The 26219-nt window shown below is 39.9% G+C and overlaps 1 protein-coding gene and 1 long non-coding RNA gene across 4 annotated transcripts in view; one reads left to right on the top strand and one right to left on the bottom strand.

The window, feature by feature from the left end:
• Window positions 1-22984, top strand: part of SUMF1 (sulfatase modifying factor 1) — a 74941-nt gene extending 51957 nt beyond the window's left edge. For all 3 annotated transcript variants that reach the window (XM_048859281.2, XM_048859289.2, XM_048859288.2), the window contains 2 exons: window positions 5185-5244; window positions 20524-22984. In XM_048859281.2, coding sequence (XP_048715238.2) covers window positions 5185-5244; window positions 20524-20634 — 171 coding nt within the window. In that variant the 3' untranslated portion in view covers window positions 20635-22984. The remainder of the gene's footprint in view (window positions 1-5184; window positions 5245-20523) is intronic.
• LOC142072679 (uncharacterized) lies at window positions 18965-20650 on the bottom strand. Its single transcript, XR_012669192.1, has 2 exons — window positions 20517-20650; window positions 18965-19478 (listed from the first exon to the last, which is right to left on the bottom strand). It is a non-coding gene; the product is annotated as an uncharacterized LOC142072679 (long non-coding RNA).
• Window positions 22985-26219: the final 3235 nt, after the last annotated feature.

The raw sequence follows: 26219 nt of genomic DNA, 5'->3' as shown, positions 1-26219 counted from the left end.
AACTCAGATGCAGGCATGGGTAAAGTGTGCATTTGTACAGCTTACAGTGACCGCACTCAAAGCTAACAATGGGGCCCATCAGACTTGTAGTTGGCCACTTGCATGCACGGTTATTTTTGCATGTGCATTTGGATGTGGCTGACTGAAATTCCTAAGGTCTCCCTTTCATTTCTGCGTGGTGCTCTTATTGATGCACTGAGCTGCAATGCAAGATACGAGGGAAATATCAGCAACAAACCTTGAGGAAGAGAAGCAAAGTTAAAACAAGTATAATTGCCCAATAAACTGTGGGTGTAACTCCAGCTCGTTTCTCTCATTTTCTGTGTCCCAGAGAGCTTTCTCAGTTGTTATAAAATAACTTTATCTTCAGTGATTTGAAAGGATACATTAAGAGGATGATGTTCTGTAATGTGATAGATCTCTAAAGAGAGAATCACGTTGGGAGGCATTGTTACAGCTCAAGTGGTCCGATAAAGCATTTCTATGTTCTAATACTATTTCAGAGGCTGGGATTTTCAGTATAATTCATGCTTTGTAACAAATAGCCCTCTAAGGTTTAGTTTTGTCTGGCACTGGAATTTTGTAATAGACTGACTTAAACCAAAGAAAATGGTAATTGTATCTGCACATCAGTAACCGGAGTTACTGTAATTACTGAGGCATACAACAATCGCGTAGATGGACAAACACTTCTTTTAATCCCAGATTAGCATGCTCTTCCAGTTTTTAACTGGATTCCTTCTGAGCTGGTAGCAGGAGGGCTGCTGCTCTGAACTCTGTGCTCACTTCTTATTGCTTTGAGTGGGGAATCCTGCTATGGGTTTCTGTTTTTTGTTTTCACACAGATCTTGTTTTTATAGGCAAATGTTCCGCTTTCTGTCTGTGCTCCATGCTGGCTTCTCCTGAAATGAGATGAATTTTCTGTTTACGCATCATTTGTGCTTTTGATGGCTTATCTTTACAGTGAGACACGCAACATATTTGCGTCAAAGATTTTATGGGGTCTGTCATGGTTCAGAGCAACTGCACCTATATTTCCCCCAGTTGTTCAGCAAGGGTACCCACTCTCAGGTTTTCAGTTCCCCAACTGTTGCCTCTTCTGGGTGGACTGGAGACCTGCATCTCTCTCCATCTGACCTGGGTGTTTCTGGGCTATACAGCTCCCTGCCTTCACTATATATTTCCCAGAAGACAGTCTGCCTAAACAGACCTGATTGCTTTCTCCTCTGAGATTGATAACAGAATGATCACTACAGATACGTTACCACACAGTTTCCTATGCAAGTCTACTTTATTTTTAAGGTACAAACACTGCAGAGAAAACCTATTAAAAACAATGAAAGAACCTACACACATGTTAATAAGCTTACCAGAGTCCATCCCAACTCTTCATAGGTTCTGGCAAGAGTGGTCTTTCAACACCCCACCCTAGGTATTTCTTTGTGGTTACAAGTTCACCAGAGCTTCAGCTCAGAAAAAGCACCCAGTCTTATGAGGCCTCAGTGGACTAAGTCCTTCCAGTCCTTCCCTAAGAATTGGGGTCCCCTATTGACCAGGAGTTCTGTCTGTTTTCTGGATCAGGAAGAAGGCCCTGAGTCAGCCTAAATTTAGGTTTTTTATCCAAAAGTCTTTCCTCCTGTCTGTGGATCTCTGGAGAATCCAGTTTGAACTAGTATATGCATATTTCCTGGGGAGGGTGGGGGCTCAAAGGCTGATAACTGAGGAAGTTCATTAGCATTCCCCTCTCTAGTAGAGAAGGTACATGCAGTTTCCCAATAATACATACACAGTTGCATTTTTAATACAATGTACCCCAAAGGTGTTAACTTAAATATTATTGAATTAGGGTTAACTCAGTAAAGTTTAGCTGAATTCTATGAGGTTTGTTCAGTATATTACAGGACATTGTCTGTCTGTCAAGGAGTACATTTCCCCAGACCTTGGAAATGGAGAATTAAGTAATTTTCAAGACGAGCACAAATCATGCAGTATATACAGAGGATGAACTAATAATTTTTCACCTGCAGTACATATTTGCCTATTTTGGAGCGCAATTAAGTGTTGTACTGTAATGCTGTAAGAGTACCTGTGGTACCAAGTAATGTCCTAGAATGTATTCTTTCTCCCTTGAAGAAAGATCTTTCCAAGAACTGTAGTGGGGGAAGAGTGGAGGAAGCACAACTGTGTTCCCTTTTTGTCAGTGGGATCCACCTCACCCATTTATTAAGTAATGGACACCACTGTGGTCTGTTTTGACTCATTGGATCCATAGCTACATCTGATGCCTTGTAATCTCCTTTACCCGTGGTTAAATTGTGCCCTAATCAAGTAGTTTGGAAACTGTGGCAACTTCAGGTAAACTTCTAAAATGGAGATTATTAAACAGTGATAAAAATAAAACTTTCAGCACAGTAATTTCTGTAGTGTATGCTTATTATATTAAATTTATTTTAGGGTATTTCCACTCTTTCTTTTCAACATGCCATGGAGATGTTTATGCTTCCTAAGTCTCTTGAGGAGTGGTGGAGAAGCTGGGAGTTTTGGCAGCTAGGTAGGGGATGGTGGTGACTCCTGGAAATAAGCTGGAATTGTGAGATATGCACACCAGCTGGATGGTTCTTCTACAGTGATCAGCACTGAAATGGTTAAGTGCTGATACTTTAAGGCCATGTCTACACTATCACTTACGTCGGCAAAACTTATGTCACTCAGGGGTATGAAAACAACACACCTCTGAGTGACAAGTTTCACTGGTGTAAATGGTAATGTGCATAGCTTCTCTCACGGCATAGCTACTGCCGCTCCTTGAGGTGGTTTCATTATGTCACACAGGCCACATCATTTTGGCAATGGATTTTTGAAGAGAACAAATTCTTCAGTGAAGTAGCTTTCCTGAGGTTTGGCCACTTTGCACAATCCTCTCTCTTCTAGGTATCTACTTGAATTGTCAAGGCACAGTCCATGGGGAAGGGATGTCCGCTTCTCACTTCAAACAAAATGATGTCCTTGTTGACCACCTCAACAGAGATGTCTAGGACTCAATAGGCCAGAGACTGAGTTATCCTTCTTACACCTGTTCTATAGTTCTGAGGACTGATTTCCTGGGGTGAGCATTTTGCACAAGATGCAGACTGTTTAAAAGCTGCAGGAAAGTGTAAACTCCTGAATACACAGGGTATGTGGGCCTCCTTTCAAGTGTGTTATGAAGACTAATATGGCTCTCTACACTTCTTGTATCCGTACTAGAGAGGGGAATCATTTCTGTAATTGCTGTGGAGAAAGCTGGAAGTCTTTTCCTTAAACTCCCCATCTTATTGGCGGGTGGTGTTCCTTCACGGAAAGGTTGAGTGCTACTGATGGATTGAGGCAGGTGGGTGGTTATAAGGGAGGTGGGAATGGCTCACAGGTAAGGGAAAAGCTAGGGTGTGTGCGGAGGAGTCCTGACAGAGCAACCCTAAGAGCAGCCAAGTCTGGGGAGAAGGTTTGAGCTGATTGTTGTAGCTTATTTGGTAATAAAGCCAAATCCAGGAAACAGATGAATTTGGATTTTATACTGTGGCATTGCTTGTAGAATAGTTTGGAAAGAGATTTGGAAAGATGCTTGTATATCACCTCTTCAGTTACTAGAGTGAAAAAAAACCTGCAGTAATCCCCACCCCACCTCTGTAGTTGTAAGGATAAAAATGAGTAACTGAATTACGGTGAATTTACTGTATGGTCTTTGTCCCCCTTCTCCCCATTTAAAAACCAGGCGGCATAGATTAAAAAAACAGGCGACTGATATTTTACAAATATCATTTTTTAAGTATATCGCTGTTTTTTTTTTTCTCTTTAGAAATACAGAACCTTGTTTTATACATCATGCCAACTTTAAAATTCTTTGCTGCCACATAAGGAATTCCTCATTTACTTGGAGTTATCTGTGAGACTTGCACTGAGACACTTGACTGAACTATTTCAAGTAATTTGCAGAATATATGATTGTTCAGTAGGTACAGGAATCTGAATACCTGTCTATGTCAGTGCATTTACCCTGGCCAAGTAAAAGTTTTTCATTTTGATACTGATTTTAGGCTCAGTATGCCAGCAAAACAATCCATAACCTATTATTTAAGATAATATTTATAGCTTTTGTAAGCAAGACATATTCTCTTGCATGTCTTGCCAGTTTGAGATAGTAAAGCTCTTCCTGCCTAGAGGTGGAGTTTCATGTGAAGGGGAGAGAGCAACTTTTACTTGGACTCTTCTGGGAAATTTTCCCTTTGGAAGTAGCCTGTGTATAAATTAGTGGTGTAGACAAATATAAAACGCAGCAGGAGCTTGTATCTTGTAATGCCTTTCTTCCAGGTTTTCAAAGTGCTTCCCATGCACTAGCTAGTTAATACTTACAAAAGCAGGCGAGCAGTATGGTAACCATTTCACAGCTAAGGGAGGCAAGCACAGATGTGCCCAGATTCCCATACTGAGAATGTAGCCAAGCCATTAGCAGAACTCTGGTTTCCTGACTTACAGCCCCCTGTTCTAATGGCTGGGCAACCCCTCTTACTTGTGGGGGTGGAATTCATAAGGGATTGTGAAATTAAAGTCTGCATGAGAAGACATTGTGGGCCTGCCCTTCCTAAAATGTGTGCACACAAAACATGCCTTTAATTGCAGGCCCATACAGTTACACAAGGGCCACACTGGGCCTCGCAGAAAGCACTGAACTCTTCAGCCGCTTCCATGCGACATGTGGATGGGGAGAGAGGCAGTGCAGTGTAAATGACAGGTGAAGATTATGATCTTGTCTCTTATGGGAATTCTGCAACAGCGGAGCTTTTTTCATATCTTTCTTCAACATCATTACTCTTCACACTTGTCATTCTGCTTGTTACAGTATATTATGAGCTTCTTTAAAGAAACAAGATAGCACACTGCCCTCTTGACAGGTAGAACAATGATTAAAATTTTAAGTACTTATTACAGTGGTGAAATCAGAACAATTACTCTGTCCTGGCTTCCAGTCTCCTGCAATGCAATTATTTCAAGCTTCTCCGGTTTCAGAAACAGCTGCAGTTTGTTTGTTTTGAATGCTGGTGGTCATTCCTCTTCCATTTTCCTGCTCTTACCACTTTGTACCTTTACCCTGTAATTGGCTGTTGCTCTTTTTCAGAAGAAAAGTAACTGGTGTCCTTCCATCCACAGAAAGGGCCCTCATCAGGGACTGACAGAGTGAAGAAAGGTGGATCCTATATGTGCCATAAGGTAAAGCTAAAAGACCCACAGCAAACCTCACTGGTTTAGCTATCAGGTTGTTGTTAGTAATTACTGCTTTCTATTTTTTTGTCTACATTTATTTGTGATTATCTAATGAGACTAAGCTGAAATAAATATATTAGGCTATTAACATATAATAGGAACCTGATACTTGGTACACAGGAATAGTTCAAAAATACTGCATAAACATTATATGGTTACATTTTTTAATTGCTCAGATAATTATCATGGTAGTACCCTTGAAAGGATATGTAAATATCTCAATGAAGCAAAGTCAGGTTCCCATATTACCAGAGGTGATAAAGTACCAGTTTTCCACATCTAGAGACATGATCTCAGAATTTAGCTGTCCCATCTCCATAGGAGACAGTAGCCAATTTTGTCATTGATCTCCACTTACTGGTCTAGTTGATGCCACTTCTAGGAATGTCTAGGTTTGACGTGATGCGAACTTGGTTGTAGATGCTCCACATTATTCAGTACAACAAACAGCCTCTTACAAAGTTAACCAAACCAATATTGTATGGTACCATTTTACTCTGGCTTGACATGAGAGCTTGCAAAAAGAGAATTTACTTTTTGCAAACATTGTCAGATCCAGGCTTGCAAAGTTATTGCAGTGTGAGTCCTTAAAGGTTACTTCACTGTTCCATCATTTACAGGACAGTATTTGGTAAAGTCCTCAACTGCCGGTACTTCCCACATATCATGTGTGCTCTCCTGAGTACTCTGGAGACCCCATTGTACTATGTCCTGTACCATTCCATTCCAGACCTTAATGATTGTTATCACTGGAGGAACCGAAACCTATCTTCTCTTCCAGAGGATGGTGTCATTTATGGTACTTGCATTTTTGTATGTAGAGTTTTCCTCGCAGTTCGCAACCATTTTCAGTATGCACTCTTGAAGTCAACACATAGCATTCAGTGTTTTTTTGAGGGGTGTGTGTGCACGGGGGTGAGGGGGTTGATTATCTTTTTATTATAGCAAATATTACTAGAGATCTTGGGGGCTTCCATAATTTTTTTTTCTGACCAAAACCTTCCTTTTTAGAACAGATCTTAAAATAAAACCTTGTTGTGCCCAGAAGTCAATTAGAAGAGGATTATTGGAGTTGTTCTCTGTTCTTTTCTAATTTTTAGGAGATGTTTAATGTTTAGGAAAAAGAAAAGGAGTACTTGTGGCACCTTAGAGACTAACCAATTTATTTGAGCATGAGCTTTCGTGAGCTACAGCTCACTTCATCAGATGCATACCGTGGAAACTGCAGCAGACTTTATATATACACAGAGAATATGAAACAATACCTCCTCCCACCCCACTGTCCTGCTGGTAATAGCTTATCTAAAGTGATCAACAGGTGGGCCATTTCCAGCACAGAAAGCTCATGCTCAAATAAATTGGTTAGTCTCTAAGGTGCCACAAGTACTCCTTTTCTTTTTGCGAATACAGACTAACACGGCTGTTCCTCTGAAACCTGTTTAATGTTTAGGAACCTTCTACAAGTTAAGCAGATGTACTTATAAGTGCAAAGGCTTTTGACAATGCACATCTTATTTCTTAAGACTTTTGAGAGAACATGGACTTTTTGGAATTTCCATTTTATAAAAAGGTAAATGTGCCTATGTTAAAACCATTTATTTTATAAAGGTAATTTAAGCAATATCTGATGACATTTGATCACAGAATTACTCTAGTCATTGCTAAAATTAGCAAGTAGTCATGGAAATATGCAAAATAACATTCTCCAGAATTCAGTGTCTTGCCTTTTTTGCTGTAAGGTAAAAAATTCGGTATTGGAGAAGAGAACTGATGTTCCTTTCTTTTTAATAATCATGTTTCCAGAATTGCAGAATGTAGCCAATGCTCATGTTCATTCTGTAATTTTCTTGCATGTAGTTCTCTACCATGTATTTTTCTTGCATTTTGGGAGCTGTAAGCATTAAATCAACTAAATACTGGTGAAATAGGAAAATTAAAAAAAAAAAAACACTACCTAATCTGAAAACATGTGCTCCACAATTCCAGATTAAATTGGTTCAGGATAGTATTACTTAAACTGCGTTTTAAATCGGAATTAGTGTAAGGAAGGAACACACACAACTGTGCCTTGCTATGTTATAGCTATACTGCTATACAGTGAATAGGCATATTTCACAGTCAAGAACTAAATTATCCCTGGTTTTTAAACATCCTTCTGCCTCTGTGTTGATGGGGAAGTTATGCCCAAATTCAGCAAAAAATAAGTAGCTTTGTACTGCACCTTTCATATGTCAATCATCTCAAGGCACAGTTGTTAGTTAGATCCTGGTGATGCAGGAACTGTGTAGGTAAATATAAAAATGTCAGGTACTACTGAGTTTGTGAAAGTGACTGCTACGGAGACTCTGCAGTAGCTTGCACACAGTGTTGTGGATTAGAATGCAAGATTAGAGAGGGGAAATATTGGAACCATCAAATAGGATTATCCTTCACTCATTTTGTAAATTGCAATATAGTCTTCAGATTGCTTCTGGACAGTTGTCAGGATGAAATCCTTATGGCAGTGTAGCACCTCCATCTTCCCTCCCCACAAGCCCTTTCCCTAGGGCTGTACTAGCTTTCACTTGTTCAAGTCTAAATCCTAGTTTAGAAGCTGAACTCACCAAGTTCAGAGGTAAGAGTGGTGCCAGCTGAGCCAGGCCAATGTGAGGGAAGCTGGAGCATAACTCCTTTTTGCAAGTGTGTACACCTGCAGTCCTACCACACTGCCTCACCAGTAAACCATGTTAGCTGCAAGAATGCTGGTAGAGCTTATGCTTACGTCAGTATCCTGAAATGACTCAGTGCTTGCTGAGATGAATGGGTGCAAAAAAACTTTCCTTGTGTTACATAGGCTCCCCACACACGGGAGAAAAGGGGAAGCGCTTTAGTGGACAAGCCTCAGAGGAACAGGGGAGGAAGCAGATGGTCCCAATAGGGGCTTAGGCTAATAAAGTGTTAATTTTCTTACTAATAGTAAAACTAGAAAAGCTTTGAGCGGATTGGAAGCAAGAATATGACAAATGGAGAAACTGAGAGAGCTTCAGAGAGTTTGGGAGGGCTGTTAGTCTGAGATGATGAGACTCATTGTTTTTTCTTTCCTCCCAAAGACTAACATTTCACTAATGCTGTGGTGAGGGATTAATGGATTCCACGTGAAAGCCTTTTTGAAATGTTACTCAATCTCATGTAAACATTCAGTCCAGTGATGTTGCATCTCTTTGCAGAGAGAATTTAACAAGAGGCAATAACTAGTCTCTTTCTCTCTGTGTCAAATATAAGGTTTGCATCCAATGAAGTGAGCTGTAGCTCACGAAAGCTCATGCTCAAATAAATTGGTTAGTCTCTAAGGTGCCACAAGTACTCCTTTTCTTTTTATAAGGTTTTATGGAGTTTTGAAACTGGATTAACACTATTCTGGAATTCTGCAGCTGCATTTATTGAACCTTCTTGTAAATATTTTCTTAATCTATAAAATAGATTGATGCTCCAGCTGTTTTATTAATATTTTCACTGTGTCCATCTTAGACCAGTGTTGCTACTCCATACACTGCTAGTTGTGAAGGATTGAGCCTAAGAGTTCAAACTTCTAAAGCCAAACCACTTTTTAGTCTTTCTCCAAAGTGTGCACTGTAAGAAGTATCTTGCATATTACACTTTCATCACCTATAACTCAGTTACTGCTTGACCAACCTGCTTCATACTTCCAGGAAAAATTATTCAGCCTGCGAGGAAACTTATATGGACAAAAGGGTATATCAAAGTGTAGGACTAAGATGTCAAACATACGGAAATCTAGTTGCAACCCTGTATAACACCATTATATTTATGTTGCTCCCTTCATAAATAGCCACAAGGTGTAATGCCAGGGCTTATCTGAGTGAAAGGGGAGCCATCAAACTGAATATTTTAAAATAGACTAATGAAAAAAATCACTTTCTGATAGAGCCCTCCTTTTAGCAGCATGTCCTGAAACTTTAGGGATTTCTTTCTTTCTTTTTTTCTTAAACAGCAGAAAAGACTTTCTTGCTAAGGGTCTTTTCAATTAGTCATTTTCTCTCTTGTTAACTGACTAGAGAGGGAAATAGTGAAACTGACTGCACCCCACCTGCTACCAACTGCAGAGAGTAAAACTGATGTGTAAATACATCCTCTGCTACTTTCATTTTTAGTAATCTTCATTGTTACTTGTAAGAATACACGGTACACCATCCGTGACAAGTGTGACTTTCAGTTTGAGAAAGAGCTTTTACCCAACAGGAATGTGTTGGGTGATGGCTTGTTGAAGAGAAACTGGTAAGAGATGGAGCTTTCAGCTTGGATAGCAGTGAGAGACTTGAAATTATTTCTGAAGAGTTTGATTACTACCATCTTACAATAGCCTTTCAAGTCTTATTGATTTAACTCCCAGCTTCTGGCATGAACCACAGCTGTGGCCCAAACTCTGTTCACATTACACTAAAAACATGTCCCTCTTTGTGTATTTGTTCAGATTAAAAACAAACCCATTCCATTCCTTTCCTTCTCAAAGCCTGCAGCTGGTAAATCATCCTCATAATTAGATTAAATTTCCTGTGAGAATGTAAGGTCACATTTTCTGCACTGATTTCCTTCTTGGGTGAAATCAATGTCACACGTTAATTAGCAGCTTTGATTAAATTAACACTGGAATAGAATCTTCTTTACTGATGAATAATGTGACCCATTTTAAAGGCTTTTAAAGATTCAAGTCTTTTTTTAGGTGTTAAAAGTAGGCTGTGTATTAAGACCAAAAAATTGTATAGTACAAAGAATTCTTTATTAGATGCCTTTTAAAAACCATTTAAATTGATTCCTCTGCTCCCTTTAGAGTTGGCAAAGGGTGTGGGCGGAGATGGGGGAGTGTGTGTGTGTGAGAGCGAGCGAGAACCTTGCTAACCACTTTATTTTCAAAGCAGATAGTCTTGTAAAATGTAGTAGGATGCTGCTTCTTGTAATATCATGAGTTGCACAGAGCCCTCTGCAGCATGCGTGGCAGTTACCGTACACAGTATTTTTGCTCAGGGCAAAAAACGTTCTCTGGGTTCATCGTTTGTACCTATATCAAGAACTATAGCTTGAATTTTTCCTTAGGTGGAGGCACTTAACAGTTAATGGAGGTAAACACCAGTGAAGTGTCTCCACACTGAATGGGCAAAACTTGACTGCACTGAATTTGGTTATACAAAGGAATCCACTACTCGGCCTATTATCCTGGAATATAAGCCACTACAAAGTAGTAAAATATATTTACCCGTCTAGAAAGCAGCCTGTCCCCATTCCTTGTTCTTGTGACTTTCCTTCATAGGCAGAGAGACATCAAATTTCAATTCAGAACTAGTGATTGTTTTACGGCAATGCAACATCTGAAGAAGGTGTTCGTAATGTCAGATAACTGATGGGCCCATAATGTTGTGAATGGCACAGACAAACCCCTTTAGGCTGGAATTTCCCAAGGAGTTTCCCTTTTTTGTGCAGAAACCATGGGAGCGTCTACACTTGCCAATGACTTTTTGCAGTGAAACTCAGAAGTTTCACCACACAAAGAAAACCACCTCCACGAGAGGTGTACAGCTCTTACTGGTGATGCTTTTGTGGTGATGAGCAAGTGAAGACACGTTCTTCCTGTTTACACAGCTTTTAGCCTCCACAGGATATCCCACAGTGTCTACAGCGGAGTTGCGGGCAGAGCGGTCACCTAAATAGACATCCACCCCTCCTTCCTGTAAAGCCCCAGGAACTTTGAAATTCCCCTTCCTGTTTTCTTGGCAAGTGCTCACTTATCATCCGGGAAAGTCCCGGACGACTGGAAAAAGGCTAATGTAGTGCCCATCTTTAAAAAACGGAAGGAGGAGGATCCAGGGAACTACAAGCCAGTCAGCCTCACCTCAGTCCCTGGAAAAATTATGTAGCAGGTCCTCAAGGAATCAATTCTGAAGCACTTAGAGGAGAGGACAGTGAAGGAACAGTCAGCATGGATTCACCAAGGGGCAAGTCATGCCTGACTAATCTAATTGCCTTCTATGACGAGATAACTGGTTCTGTGGATGAAGGGAAAGCAGTGGACGTGTTGTTCCTTGACTTTAGCAAAGTTTTTGACACTGTCTCCCACAGTATTCTTGCCAGCAAGTTAAAGAAGTATGGGCTGGATAAATGCACTATAAGGTGGGTAGAAAGTTGGCTAGATTGTTGGGCTCAACGGGTAGTGATCAATGGCTCCATGTCTAGTTGGCAGCCAGTATCAAGCGGAGTGCCCCAAGGGTCGGTCCTGGGGCCGGTTGTGTTCAATATCTTCATAAATGATCTGGAGGATGGTGTGGATTGCACCCTCAGCAAGTTTGCAGACGACACTAAACTGGGAGGAGTGGTAGATACGCTGGAGGGTAGGGATAGGACACGGAGGGGCCTAGACAAATTGGAGGATTGGGCCAAAAGAAATCTGATGAGGTTCAACAAGGACAAATGCAGAGTCCTGCACTTAGGACGGAAGAATCCAATGCACCGCTACAGACTAGGGACCGAATGGCTAGGCAGCAGTTCTGCAGAAAAGGACCTAGGGGTTACAGTGGACGAGAAGCTGGATAGGAGTCAACAGTGTGCCCTTGTTGCCAAAAAGGCCAATGGCATTTTGGGATGTATAAGTAGGGGCATTGCCAACAGATCGAGGGACGTGATCGTTCCCCTCTATTCAACATTGGTGAGGCCTCATCTGGAGTACTGTGTCCAGTTTTGGGCTCCACACTACAAGAAGGATGTGGAAAAATTGGACAGTCCAGCGGAGGGCAACAAAAATGATTAGGGGACTGGAACACATGACTTATGAGGAGAGGCTGAGGGAACTGGGATTGTTTACTCTACAGAAGAGAAGAATGAGGGGGGATTTGATAGATGCTTTCAACTACCTGAAAGGGGGTTCCAAAGAGGATGGATCTAGACTGTTCTCAGAGGTAGCAGATGACAGGACAAGGAGTAATGGTCTCAAGTTGCAGTGGGGGAGATTTAGGTTGGATATTAGGAAAAACCTTTTCACTAGGAGGGTGGTGAAACGCTGGAATGCGTTACCTAGGGAGGTGGTGGAATCTCCTTCCTTAGAAGTTTTTAAGGTCAGGCTTGACAAAGCCCTGGCTGGGATGATTTAATTGGGGATCGGTCCTGCTTTGAGCAGGGGGTTGGACTAGATGACCTCCTGAGGTCCCTTCCAAACCTGATATTCTATGATTCTGTGATCTGGTCAGGTGACAATGCCTGCTCCATGGAGAAAATGATCCCCTGCTTGGAGCAATGCTGAGCTACTGGAGCTGATTAGTGTTTGGGGAGAGGAGGCTGTGCAGGGACCCAGGATGTCCCGTGATCACTCCGCCCCTTCCCACAAGACCTATCGTCAAAATGGAGAGCTGCACTGTGGAATAGCTGCCCTCAGTGCGCTGCTCTGCAAATGTAATGTAACACACTCTGATGCCTGTGGAATTAAGTGAGTACACAAACCAGCGCTTTTCTTTCACCGGTTCACTATCACCGTTGAAACTGACAGTGCAAAAACTCTGCAAGTTTAGGCATAGCCACACAGTAAAAGTTTTTTGCTGTGCTTTGATCTACTCCCATTTCAAAGTGGGGTCGATCAAAATGCACTACAGAACTTCTAGCATGTGGCTGCAGGGTCTACATGGACACTTCAGTATGTAGCAGGACACTACTTATTTCTTAAACCCCAGAACTTTAACACACACAAACCAAAACACAGAGGGAAAACAGGCTGCTCCATACAGTAGAGAAGCATAACTCACCCCCACCTTATTCTAGACTGGCTCTGCTGACTGTCTGACTGAAAATCCAGATCACATGTTTTCTCACTGAGCACCTGGCCTGAAAGAAGGACCAGGAAAGACTCTGAGAATTTAAAGTGATGGTTTATAATTTTAATACAGTTTTCAATATACTACAAGGCAGTTAGGTGCCCAAGTCCCAAAGAAATTAAAATGGAAGTTGGAGGCTTAAATTACTTACTTTCCTTAGATGATAGAACACCACAAATTATTTTGTATAGCAGAGATTGTTTTGCAAGTATATCAGAATTAGAGCTGTGTGAATAACTGACTTCTTTTCCAGTTCTCTGGCTGTTCTGAAATATCAGAATGTTTTGTTTGATATATTTTTAGGGTATTTTAATTTTAATAAAATGTAAGTAAATTTCAAAACTGACATTTCAAATCAAAAGCTCAAATGGTTTGGTTTTTTTCAGATTTTTTGAGTCTTTTTTTTTATTAAAAATTCAGCAAATTTGATGTAAATTAGCTAAATGTTTTGGTTGACCCAGATCTGCTTTCGGGGGAGAGGGGAGAGAGTTTTTCTGATGAGAAATTCTTATCAGAATGACAACTCCTCTACAGACTTCATAGGCAAGTAAATTTATCCTTCATCCTAAAGGATCCTGAATGACTTGTATACAGTACCAAGGGACTGCAGCCACCTCTGAGGTGTAAGAGTAGTAAGTGGTACACAGCCTACAGCACAGCAGCAGAAGAGTGGGGAAATGTTGGTAAACTAACATTACAGTAAACATCTTACCAAAAAAAAAAAAAAAAGTGCCCTGGAATCTGTAGGGATGGTTTTATCCTCAGAATGGCTATTTGCAGATGAATGATTGTGCAGTGGTTCCTCTGGGAAGTGCTAAAACTTGTCTGACATAGCAAAATCTCTCTGTACAAATTCACTTTGTCAAAATGTAACGTTCACAGAAAAATGGAGCGATCTGATAAATTATCTGATTGGAAAAAACTGGTTGGAAAATCGTTCTCAGAGTAGTTATCAGAGGTTCACAGTCATGCTGGAAGGACATAACAAGAGGGGTCCCGAAGGGATCGGTTCTGGGTCCAGTTCTGTTCAATATCTTCATCAGTGGTTTAGATAATGGCATAGAGAGTACACTTATAAAGTTTGCGGATGATACCAAGCTGGGAGGGGTTGCAAGTGCTTTGGAGGATAGGATTAAAATTCAAAATGATCTGGACAAAGTGGAGCAATGGTCTGAAGTAAATAGGATGAAATTCAGTAAGGACCAATGCAAAGTACTCCAGTTAGGAAGGAACAATCAGTTGCACACATACAAAGTGGGAAATGACTGCCTAGGAAAAGGAGTACTGCGGAAAGGGATCTGGGGGTCATAGTGGATCACAAGCTAAATATGAGTCAACAGTGTAACTCTGTTGCAAAAAAAGCGAACATCATTCTGGTATGTATTAGCAGGAGTATTGTAAGCAAGACACGAAGTAATTCTTCCGCTCTACTCTGCGCTGATTAGGCCTCAACTGGAGTATTGTGTCCAGTTGTGGATGCCACATTTCAGGAAAGATGTGGACAAATTGGAGAAAGTCTAGAGAAGAGGAACAAAAATGATTAAAGGTCTAGAAAACATGACCTATGAAGGAAGATTGAAAAAACTGGGTTTGCTTAATCTGGAGAAGACTGAGAGGGGACGTGATAACAGTTTTCAAGTAAATAAAAGCTTGTTACAAGGAGGAAGAGAGAAAAATTGTTCTCCTTAACCTCTGAGGATAGGACAAGAAGCAATGGGCTTAAGTTGCAGCAAGGGAGGTTTAGGTTGGACATTAGGAAAAACTTCCTAAGCACTGGAATAAATTGCCTAGGGAGGTTGTGAAGTCTCCATCATTGGGGATTTTTAAGAGCAGGTTGGACAAACACCTGTCAGGGATGCTCTGAGTCTAGATAATACTTAGTCCTGCCTTGAGTGGAGTGGACTGGATTAGATGACCTCTCAAGGTCCCTTCCAATTCTGATTCTTTTTCTAACATCATGAGCTTTATAAGCCAGCTACTCAGAAGTCAGTCATGCAAAATCCATTTGCACCTGTGAAATTGTGAGAGTGTAAATGAATGACTCTGTGTGTACTTCCATGAGCTATGTACATCAATACAGGGTCCTACTGTGCTATGCAGCCTTTAGATGGCTTGCTGGTTGTACCAATGAAAATCTTTCCCTCTAACTCACAAGTTACTGCATGGTTTCACAGTAGCAGCCGTGTTAGTCTGTATTCACAAAAAGAAAAGGAGTACTTGTGGCACCTTAGAGACTAACCAATTTATTTGAGCATAAGCTTTCATGAGCTACAGCTCATGCTGCTAGGTACAACAGAACTTGTTCTGCATGACATTTTGCAGGGAATCAAAGGATTCTCATCGTAGGCATGTCTCTTGGGGGAAAATGAAACTTCTTGGATATATTTTTAGTACTCTCATTCTTTTTACTGCAAGGCTATATGGTGGTGTGAACTGGGTTCTATTTTTGGCTCACGCATTAGATCAAACTAAATGCCAGTTGTGGAACCTACATTCCTGGAAGGGGTGTTGAGCCTGAAATAAAAAACAGTTTGCGTTTGCAGGGCTGGCAGTGCAGGGGGGAAAATACATCTTTGTTGTGAGCTGGGTGAAATCTTTTTTACAGGCTGAGTTTAAAACATCATTGAGATTGATAGGCATGAATGCACCTTGCAGTTGAAATAACTGTAAGGATAAGCCCCCACCTAAGACACAAGGAGTATCTGAACCTGCCTGAGAAGTTTTGTTGAATATTGTTTTAGGCAAAGAGGAGTGGGGAGTGAGTGTGTGGGAGGGACAGAGGGAGAGGAGGGAAGACAGAACACAGAGGACCAGAGGGATACAGACAGCTCAAAGGAGCAGCTGGAAGGACTATGTATGACCTGGAAGACACCTGGGGAGAGGGTGCAAGCTGAAAAGGCTGTTGTTGGCTCTGCGAGCAAAAGAAGAAATTTCCTGCTATTTGATTCCTTCTGTGTTCAGAGACTAGGACTTCAGACATTCCTTGTAAATAAACAAGATTGCATCAAAGAAATATGAGTATTGCCAATTTCTCCTCCTAACTGAAATGTCCCCAGGGCCCCAAAATTTGACTAGCCACTTGGATCAAAAAGGGGCAACTCTTATAAATGTCATAAACAAGCACATTTGATCTGGAAGGAAGATGATGAACAAAGGAATCCCATAATGTCATTTTTAAACACCTGCCAGTTTAATCACATTTTTAATTAGTGTATGTAGGAAAATCATTAGCATCTCCAAAGGTAAATGCAAAATATTAACTGTTCTAAGCATATTGCAATTCATGAATGTGGACTTCTCAGTTTTCAATATTAAGGCACACTTCATTAATGTTTGAAATGCTCTCACTATTTGAACATTACAAGGGGAGAGGTGGAGAGATCCTATTCCATTGTTAAAGTGTCTGTATATAAACACAACCAGTTACCTCTGCTTTCTGCAGATGCTTCTAGAATATTTGTCACTTGAGAGTTTGTTTCCAAAAAGTGAGGAGTGTTCTACTTGATAGGAAGAGGTAGATAAAGACCCCTAGTTTTTGTGTTGACCTACGTTTTTACAAATAACTCCTTTTGCTTGTCCCAAGTTAACATCATAGTTTTGCAGCTTTAATCATGCTTTCAGTGAATTTATTCTCCAAAAGGGAGCAAAATGCAAAGTCCAATAAATGGTGTAGTGGAAGAGGGAAAGCTAAAAAATTTTCAGTACCTACAGTTTGTTAAACTGAAGTAAAACATACTTCATATTATTTAATACTGCGTGCTGGAAATCTGAAAGGTGCTGAAATGAAATCTCTCCAACTTATTCAAATTTGTGTTATGCTAATTGCTGCAAGTTTCTTACTCTCTGCTAACTGAAAATACGAACTGGAGTGGAAGTTTATCTTTTTAAATCGGTAGTCCAAGGTGAGGGACTAAAGTTTAACCGTATGAAGTTCATTTAATCCTTTCTGAATAATTTCTGGTGGCCCTTCCATTAAAAACTCTAGGCCAAATTTATCCTTGATGCTAGTGGAGCGAATTACACCTGGGATGAATTTGATCCCTTTTGTTGGACTGTAAGTGTGGTAAGCGTGCATACGTTGTTGAGACAGTGCTCACACAAAACAGATATATAAATTACTAATCTTTTCAGATTTTCATTTTTGGACTAAAAAATCTGCAGTATAACACAAAAGTTATCTACACTGGAAACCACTGACTTGGGACTGTGTGTATGTGTGTCAATCCTTGCATCGTCTCCATTGACTGTTTAGTGCTTGTGAACTATTCCTGACTGCCACCACTGAAGATTCAAACCTGTTATGCACAGAACAGGTACAGAATTAGCAGTGCAAGCTTTTGACAGTTCCTTACCAATGTGCTTCAGTCCCAGCAGAGGGGCCACATTAAAGAGAGTCTGAGAGGGTAGGTCACGCTGGATAATCCTGTGCTGCCTCCCTCATATCAGAAAGATTTGAAATAACAGTTCCTCCTCTTACTTTCCTAAAGGGGAACTTCCACATAATTGCAGCCTATTCTGAAATCAGTCCAGCAAGAGAGGAAACAGTCAGCGCAAAATCATTGCTTCCCAAGAACTTCTGAGAGGCAGCTGAACCATCTATCCCAGTGGTTTTGTTTTAAATGAAAATGTTTGTGGCAGCAATATAAGATGCAATATAGATTATATCAGAGTATAGGTATCCCTAAAAAGACTACCAACAGGAATGCCAGAACATAAGATGGTCTTCAGTCCAGTTGCTTTTTTTCCTCAGGATGTCATTCAGTCATGGTCAATAGGATTTTTCTAGACAGATGTCAGTACCTTTCACTTCCAGATCCTCCTTATGTATCAAGACCCTTTGCCCCATTAAATCAGTTTTATTCGATACAAAGAGAAAAAGTAGAATAATAGAATGCCTTGACGACAAATCTTGTGCAATGAGAAAAGGCTAGTTTGCACTCTTACTGTCAAATATTATGTTGTACAGCTACATTGATTGGGTTAAACGGAGAAATATTTGTCTGATCTTATCGCTGTTTCATTGTCCAAACCATGAAGTGCTACACTAGAATCTAATCTGTGCCTTATTAAGTATGTTTCAGTCTTATGTTGGAAATTAAGGGGGGGGGGGCAGCGCGGGAGAGAGGCAGGATGCAATTCTAAATTTGACCTATAAAGATCTTCACACATGATCAGAATTTTCAATTCTTCAAATGCATGGAATACAGATTTTTTTTAAAAGGGGAATAGAGGGAGAGATCTATTAGTTACTAATCTTTTCAGATTTTCATTTTTTGACTAAAAATCTGCAGAATAGCGTAAACGCTATCTATACTGGAAACAACTGAAAAGTGCAAGAAAAAGTATATTGGAATATACACTGAACTGCATTCTGAAATGGACTTGCATTAAATATATTAATGTATATGTACTTTAAGCTTGTGCAACTACTGTTTACGGTATTTCATCTAAAGTAAATGTATTACAGTTCTCAGTAAGTTAATATTAATTAGGGTTGCCAGGCATCCGGTTTTCGACCACTGCTGCCTCCCCCAGTGCCCCATCGCCCTGGCCCCTTCTGCTTCCGTACCCACCTCCCCATCCAGGACTTAATTTGTGCCCAGGCTTGCTGGGACTGGGTAAGTCTGCTGTGAAAAGTGACATTTGTATGTTTGTTAATATCACTTTTCATAACAGACTTAGTAGCTAGCAAGTCTTAAAAAAAGGGAGGGGGGCAATCAAAAAAAGCAAAAGAAACAACCAGAAAAAAAGACAAGAATGTGAAAAGCACCTTATTTGTGTTTCTATTCTGTTTAGGTCCTGTAAAGAACAGAGACAACTGTACATTGTTTTTATTATTGAGTCTGCAAAAAAAAACCTGTATAAATAAATTACAATGATTTGGACGTGTATATGTGCATATTTATTATTTTTTTCCTAAAGTTAATTAAGTATTTTAGGAAAAATTGTCAGTGACCACCAGCAAGAGTTTGGTGGCTGCACTCTGAGGCCACCAAAAATTTGTTGCAAGAACCCCATTAAGCTTGTATCTGTAAGCACTGTATTGCTGACTAAAGCATCGTAGCCTCCTGTGGCACTGCATAAATAACAGTGCTTTTAATCTTCAGAGTAGTTTACAAACTGTCCTTCATTTTCAGTACATCCGAGGTAGGTAATTATTCCCGGTGTACCTCTTGCTGCATTTGTAACAGAGTCAATTTATTAGTTCCCTGTCTTGAAGAACTTCAACAAAATATACAAAGATGGGGGCGGGAGGTGGAGTGGGATTAAGGGTAACCAAGTGTTCAAATAACTGTCAGGTTTCAGAGTAGCAGTCGTGTTAGTCTGTATCTGCAAAAAAAAAAAAAAAAAAAAAAACAGGAGTACTTGTGGCACCTTAGAGAATAACAAATTTATTAGAGGTTTCAGCGTAGCAGCCATGTTAGTCTGTATCTGCAAAAAGCAAAGGAGTACTTGTGGCACCTTAGAGACTAACAAATTTATTTGAGCATAAGCTTTCGTAAGCTACAGCTCACTTCATCGGATGCATTGAATGGAACGTATAGTAAGAAGATTATATCTATCTATCTATCTTAATTAGCCTCTCACAGACTGTAAGAGGCTAATTCATTAAGATGTGCTATTATCAGCAGGAGAAAAAATCTTTTGTATTGATAATCAAGATGGCCCACTTAGACAGTTGACAAGAAGGTGGGAGGATACTTAACATGTGGAAATAGATTCAATATGTGTAATGACCCAGCCACTCCCAATCTCCATTCAAACCCAAGTTAATAGTGTCCAGTTTGCATATTAATTCAAGCTCAGCAGTTTCTCCTTGGAGTCTGTTTTTGTGTATTACACATACTGAATCTATTTCCTTCAGTTAAGTGTTCTCACACCTTCTTGTCAACTGTCTAAATGGGCCATCTTGATTATCACTACAAAAGTGTTTTTTCTCCTGCTGATAATAGCTCATCTTAATTAATTAGCCTCTTACAGTTTGTATGGCAAATTCCACCTTCTCTGTATGTATATATATATATATCTTCTTACTATATGTTCCATTCAATGCATCCGATGAAGTGGGCTGTAGCCCATGAAAGCTTACGCTCTAATAAATTTGTTAGTCTCTAAGGTGCCACAAGTACTTCTGGTTTTTTGCAAATAACTGTCAGAATTTCTCCTTGAGTTTCATCTCTTCCATCCAATAGGCTTTTCCAACTTTTCCCCATCAGCCTGGTGCTTGACTGTGTGATCTTTGCCAGTCAGTAGCAAACATCATCAGCAATTGAAATGCTCTGGGATATTAGTCTAACCAGCCCTTACTTATGTAGACATAGAGATAAGCTGTAATATGCACTTAAGTGACTTCTTTTTTCTTCTCACCTTCTAGTCCTATTGCTACAGGTATCGCTGTGCAGCCCGCAGTCAAAACACTCCTGATAGTTCTGCTTCAAACCTGGGATTCCGTTGTGCGGCAGACACTCTGCCAGCTTTACAGTGACAGAACTTGTTGGTGCTCTGAAGCCACAGGGGACTAAAAATTTCACTCCAGGACGAGGAGTTTTGTGGAGCTCCAGCCTGCTGAGATGTTCTGCAGTTACCAGTCTCTAGTGAGAAAAAACAAGATATCTAGCTAATTAAAAAAGACCGCGTTGGAGAAAATCACCTTCCAAAATAAGTCAATGCTAATCAGAGACATTTAGTTCTATAACTAATCTTTGGGTTGAATTCCCATCTCAACTGTGCAGGTGAAAACATGGAGTTAATGCTATTAATTTAATTAGAAATATTCCAGATTTACACCAGCATAAAACGAACCAGAACTTTCCTGACTGCATTTTGAGAAGGATATTTTGTTTCCGATACTATTTTTCTCTCCTTTAGAGAAGATGCTCTTCAGTACTGAGTAAGTATTTTATGATAGATTTACCTACGTGATCCAAAACCCTCAAGTAGGCTTTACATACTTTGGGAGGAGTTAAAGGAAAATCTGAGCTTTTGTAGCATGATATTTACTTGTTACATCCTGAGTAATATAGGAAACATATTGTCAAGTATAACTGAGGGTCACGGATGGAAGAAAAACATTCCACATTAACTATTACCCTATATTAGCAATTGGCTATGCTTTTGTAGATTTAGGCTACCTACAAATGTGTAGGTAGCCTACATTTGTAAAAACGTAGTGTAGCTCTTGTTGCTGTCACACGTGAACATTGTGTTCAGAAAGGACCCTTGCCCAGGTGAGCAGTAATTTTCTCCCTTTCTAAAAAGTGGCAGCTTTTATTAGAATGGGGATGATAGTCCCACAAAGGAATGAGCATTATTTCCCTTACACTGGAAACTTGTAGCAATAGAAACACACCGGAGATTTCCTTTAACGTCTATCTAACATTGTGTAGATTTATTTTGGGGGTTTTAAGTTATTTATTCAAACTAGTGGTTTCAAAATTTTCTTTGCTAGTGAATGGCTCTTCTTGTATGAAAGCTTGCATGAAAAGACAGGAAATTTGAACTGAATGGAAAGTTTCTCATAGGCTTCATTGGGAAAACCTTGAGGTTGTCCTTAGATAAGTTTCAAAATGTATTGAAAAGCTCAGTGATAGCTAAATGTAGTTGTGGCTGGTAAATTAACTCCATCATCTTGGGCTTTTCATGTTAAAATACACTTGAATCTTTCTTCTCTAATGTGCTTCACTCTTACCAGCAGAGTGCTGCTGACTCTGGGGCCCAGTCTTAGGGGCAGATGAAAAAGTTTCCATGTCAACCACTTACTCTTTATTCTAACTTTAATCTAATCAAGAAATTTTCTGTTTGCTAAATATTAAGAAGCTCCTAACCTGAATGTGCCAATCCCTTAGGCATGGGTTCTATTCCCAGCTGTTCCACAGTGATCTAGGACAAGTCCTGTGTCTCGGTCTCCCCATCTATACAAAGGTGCATAAGAGTGATTCCCATTTTAAAGTGCTTTGAGATCTATGAATACAATGGGGTAAGTGAGTTTGTAATAGCAATATTTTGTATTCATATTATTCGCTTGTTTCCAGCACTTCTTGCCTATAACTTTGATAGGTAGGTTTTAAAAGACAAAGACATTAGTTGCTAACTTCTGCCCTGGGATAGTGAGTTTCCCGCCGAATGGAAAGCCACTAGAGAGGTTTATTCCTATGGGAGTGACCGTGCAGTTCACCCACCCCAGACCCCATTGGCATAGGAACTAAAGTTACACTTACACTGAATTTTAGTCTGTCGTGTAAGCCATTAAAGTATAAACATTTGCCAATGCCAAGTGTTAAAACATATCACATAATCATAGGAAAAAGCTGTGGTATCTCAAGCCACTGTTCGGGAACTGTTGGGAAAGGCTGACCAGTTGTATATACTAAACACAGTGCTCAAAATAGTGCATCCACTGAAACAAATGGAGAGAAATGCTGTCCATCTTAGTTTAAACTTCCTTTGCCATCATAGGGACATGTCTGCCTTTGTGGAAGGGAGTATGCTTTCATGAAAATTCTTTGAGTTATTGTCATTGTTGAACACTGCTTATTTATATATAAAATTAAAAAAGTGTCTGGTTCTGAAGCTTTGAAAAATCATAGGAATTTTTGTCTCTAAATGGCAGCTTCAGAATGCTTCTTTAGAAGTGGGGCATGTCTGTCAAGATTTACTGTCCCCTGAGTGACATAGGTGTGAACTTCCTTCTGCTGGTCTTTCATTCTGATGGTTTAACTTGTTTGTTTCATATGTACAGCATTAGCTTGAACTAGTTCCACCTTTTTTTTTTTACATTTTTACAACAATCGATCAGAACTTTGATAAAATGATTAAACTGAACATTCTGTAAACAACTGAGGTTTTTGTGTTACTATTCGTCTCACTTCACTCTTCAGCCATCTGCGAAGCATGTGGTTTGTCACTGGGCAAATTAGATATTCCTCTACCAGTGGTCAGAGAAACAAGGTAAACTTCCTTCCCCTTTATTTTACCAAAAGAGAACAATGCCATATTTAAAACTTTTTTATGCTGGAAGATGGAAAGTGGGAAAACTTTCTTGGATTAAACAACTACCTTGACACAAATAATAGTTGAGAAGTTAAAAGTACAATATTAAGGCCTCTAATTTAAAACTAATAAAAAAAATAAGAAAATGGGTAGCATCCTCTAAAGGTATTTATTATTATTTTTTCAGATCTCTCTAGCCCCCTCTATCCTGTTTACAGGTGACTTTTAAGGAAAAGTCTGGTGAACGATAGCTTGCTGTTTTCCAGTGGTGGTGCGCTAGTATTCACATCCTTAAGATTTAAAAATAAATGGAGGGGGGAAAACAACTTTTAAATTAATCTGTTGTAACTGAATTTCTCACATTGCGACACATACAGGCAGTTGAAAGATGAACAGTACTGCACTCAGGGTTGGAATCCAAACTCTTGGCCTTTTGAGGTGTTTGGATTTGATCCATTATTAAAGTGAACATGGAACAGTGAATTGGCAGATCAGATTTTGTGGTGGGCCTAATCCTTGGAGGAACAGGCTATTTGGACAGATTGATACAATTTATAACACAAAGTCTAAAGAAATCTTACTTATTGGATATTTACTATTTGAAGACCTTACGTGCAATTCATAGGACAAGTCTGAAAACTCTGTAGCAGTTGTTAGTAGAGATGCAGCTGACGGAGAATGCACTTCAATCTTTTTTCAGTCGTCTTCTAGAGAGAGGTAGCATTCTAGTAGCCTTTATTCCATCAAGGAAGGCAGCTGCAGTACAGCAAAGATCTGTGTTTTTGTCACTTAAAACTTACTTGCCATGAAAGTGATTAGGACCAAATGACAACGTATTACTTTGATAGTGTTCTAGCAAATTCTTTAGTTTTGAAAGTACAGATATCTTGAGTGTCTGGGTCACTCTCACCAGAAACAAAGATCAACTGGCCAGGACTAAAAGAAAAGAAATACATTACATGCAGATACAAGACTCACCCATGTCCTCTGGTTCAGTGCCAATAATGCAGATTTGATATGGCTGTAATGCATTTTGAATTTACACTTTTCCAAGTAGTTGGAGCCTTGCCAAATATATTCACAAGAGAATAATTGGAAGCAGTTCAATTGATCTTAAAAGCCCATCTAATCTTAGGGGATGGAAAAATACAGTGCTATGGGAATATTACAGAAGTTGTTTACAGTGAGGAATAGGAGGTAGATTGGACCTTCTTTTAATTTAGATATCCAAATATACCAGCTAAAAAGTGATAGGCATGATTCTGTTTTGGGAGAAAGACTTCTCTGCACCAAAAAGTAGAGCTTGAAGTCTTATCAAGTGCTGTGTTCTTTTAATATTTAGATGAAACCCTATTACAGATGAGGATACAGAATCTGTGGAACTTCTCTTGAGATGTAGATTTCTCCTAAGAGAAATCCAAACCTTATTCAACTAATAGTTTAAGGTATTAATCACTGTTCAGAGAGTGCCAGTCATGAGCAAAACCATAAACTCAAAATCTAAGTATGGTGCTTTTAGGATTAACATACCTATAGAAATGACAAAAGTGAATCATTAGATATGATCTTCAATCTGTCTCTACCTTCTGCTGTAACTCTAATCACACATAAAACCCACTTAAGTCATTCTCCACAATCACAGTTGGGAGACATGCTTATAGAATAGGGTGAGACTAAGGTGAAAATCCAGCAGTAAAGTGTATGTGAAGACAGTCCAGCAAAGAGCAATCAAATTCCCTTGGCCCTTCATCAGCGTCAAGTAATGATTCAGTTCCAAAATGGAGTCCTCATCAGAAGAAAAATAAAGCATCACTGTTGGTTTATGGAAGTTAATGTATCTGTCATCAGATAGGTAGCTTGTAGTACATGCTATATGCACAAATGTTATGAATATAGGCTGTCAAATCATGGAGAAGAAACACAGCAAGGGCTAGTTGAGCGTGCCCAGAGCATTTAGTTTACTGCTTAATGTGTTAATGAATTATATCAAAGCCAAATCTACACCTTTCTACTTGAAGGTGGGGAAAACTCAAAACCAAATGCCTTCTGTTTTAAACATCCATGTCCCCATTAATTTAATCTTGTTTAGGAATTAATATAGCTGATAGCCAATCTGATCAAGGAGAGCATTCTATAATGTTGTCTATCTACATATTTTCTATAACTGCAGCTTTATACATCAATCCTTGATTAGTTAATATTACTTGACTGTTGGCTGACTGTGTACACACAGTTCCCCACAAAACAAAAAAGCTCTACTATGCTTATAAAGGCTGCTTTTTTTTAAATTGGGAAGTGGTCCCCTCCCAAAAAAGGATTATTAACTAAAGTATGGGATCTAATGCTGATAAGGAAAAACAATGGAGACATGTAACAAATAAAATGAAAGGACACTTCCTCTGTCTGCTATATCACATTTACTAAACTCGTGCTATGAAACAGGCAGTGGTTGCACTGTTATGATAAGATTAGGCAGCTCCTTAGTCTTTCCATTGTGGCACATGATTTTCCCAAACTTGTCCTGCCTAGTAAGACAGCAGTGTTCAAAAACAAAACACCCCCTGCCACACACAATAAACACATGCCCACTGTCTGGGAACTATGGCAACACCCTTGTACGTTTTGTTTCATTGTCTTGTACGCAGCTAGCACAGTGGTTCTCAACTCTGGTCCACCACTTGTTCAGGGAAAGCCCCTGGCAGGCTGCAGCGTCCACAAGTTTGGCCGATAGTGGCTCCAACTTTCTGCAGTCCCCATTGGCCTGGAGTGGCGAACCACAGCCAATGGGAGCCGCTATCGGCCGAACTTGCGGATGCCGCGGCCCACTGGGGGCTTTCCCTGAACAAGCAGTGGACCAGAGTTGAGAACCACTGAGATAGCCAGAGAGCTGGTAGTGGCTACTGAATGAGAAAAATTATCACTTTTTCCCCCATTTTTGCAGTGTTTCTTCTGTTTGGGGCCTGACTTCTGACTTATGGCAATAGTGTGCTCTTTGGCAACACTTGAAGCCTTATGTTTGCAGATCCTTGGCTGAAAGGCACTTTAGAAATGCAAAAATACGTTTACTCAACTCATCGTTGA

The sequence above is a fragment of the Caretta caretta genome, chromosome 7 (assembly GCF_965140235.1).
Source record: "Caretta caretta isolate rCarCar2 chromosome 7, rCarCar1.hap1, whole genome shotgun sequence".
NCBI classification, from domain to species: Eukaryota; Metazoa; Chordata; order Testudines; family Cheloniidae; genus Caretta; species Caretta caretta.
This window is presented reverse-complemented; position numbering and strand designations above follow the sequence as displayed.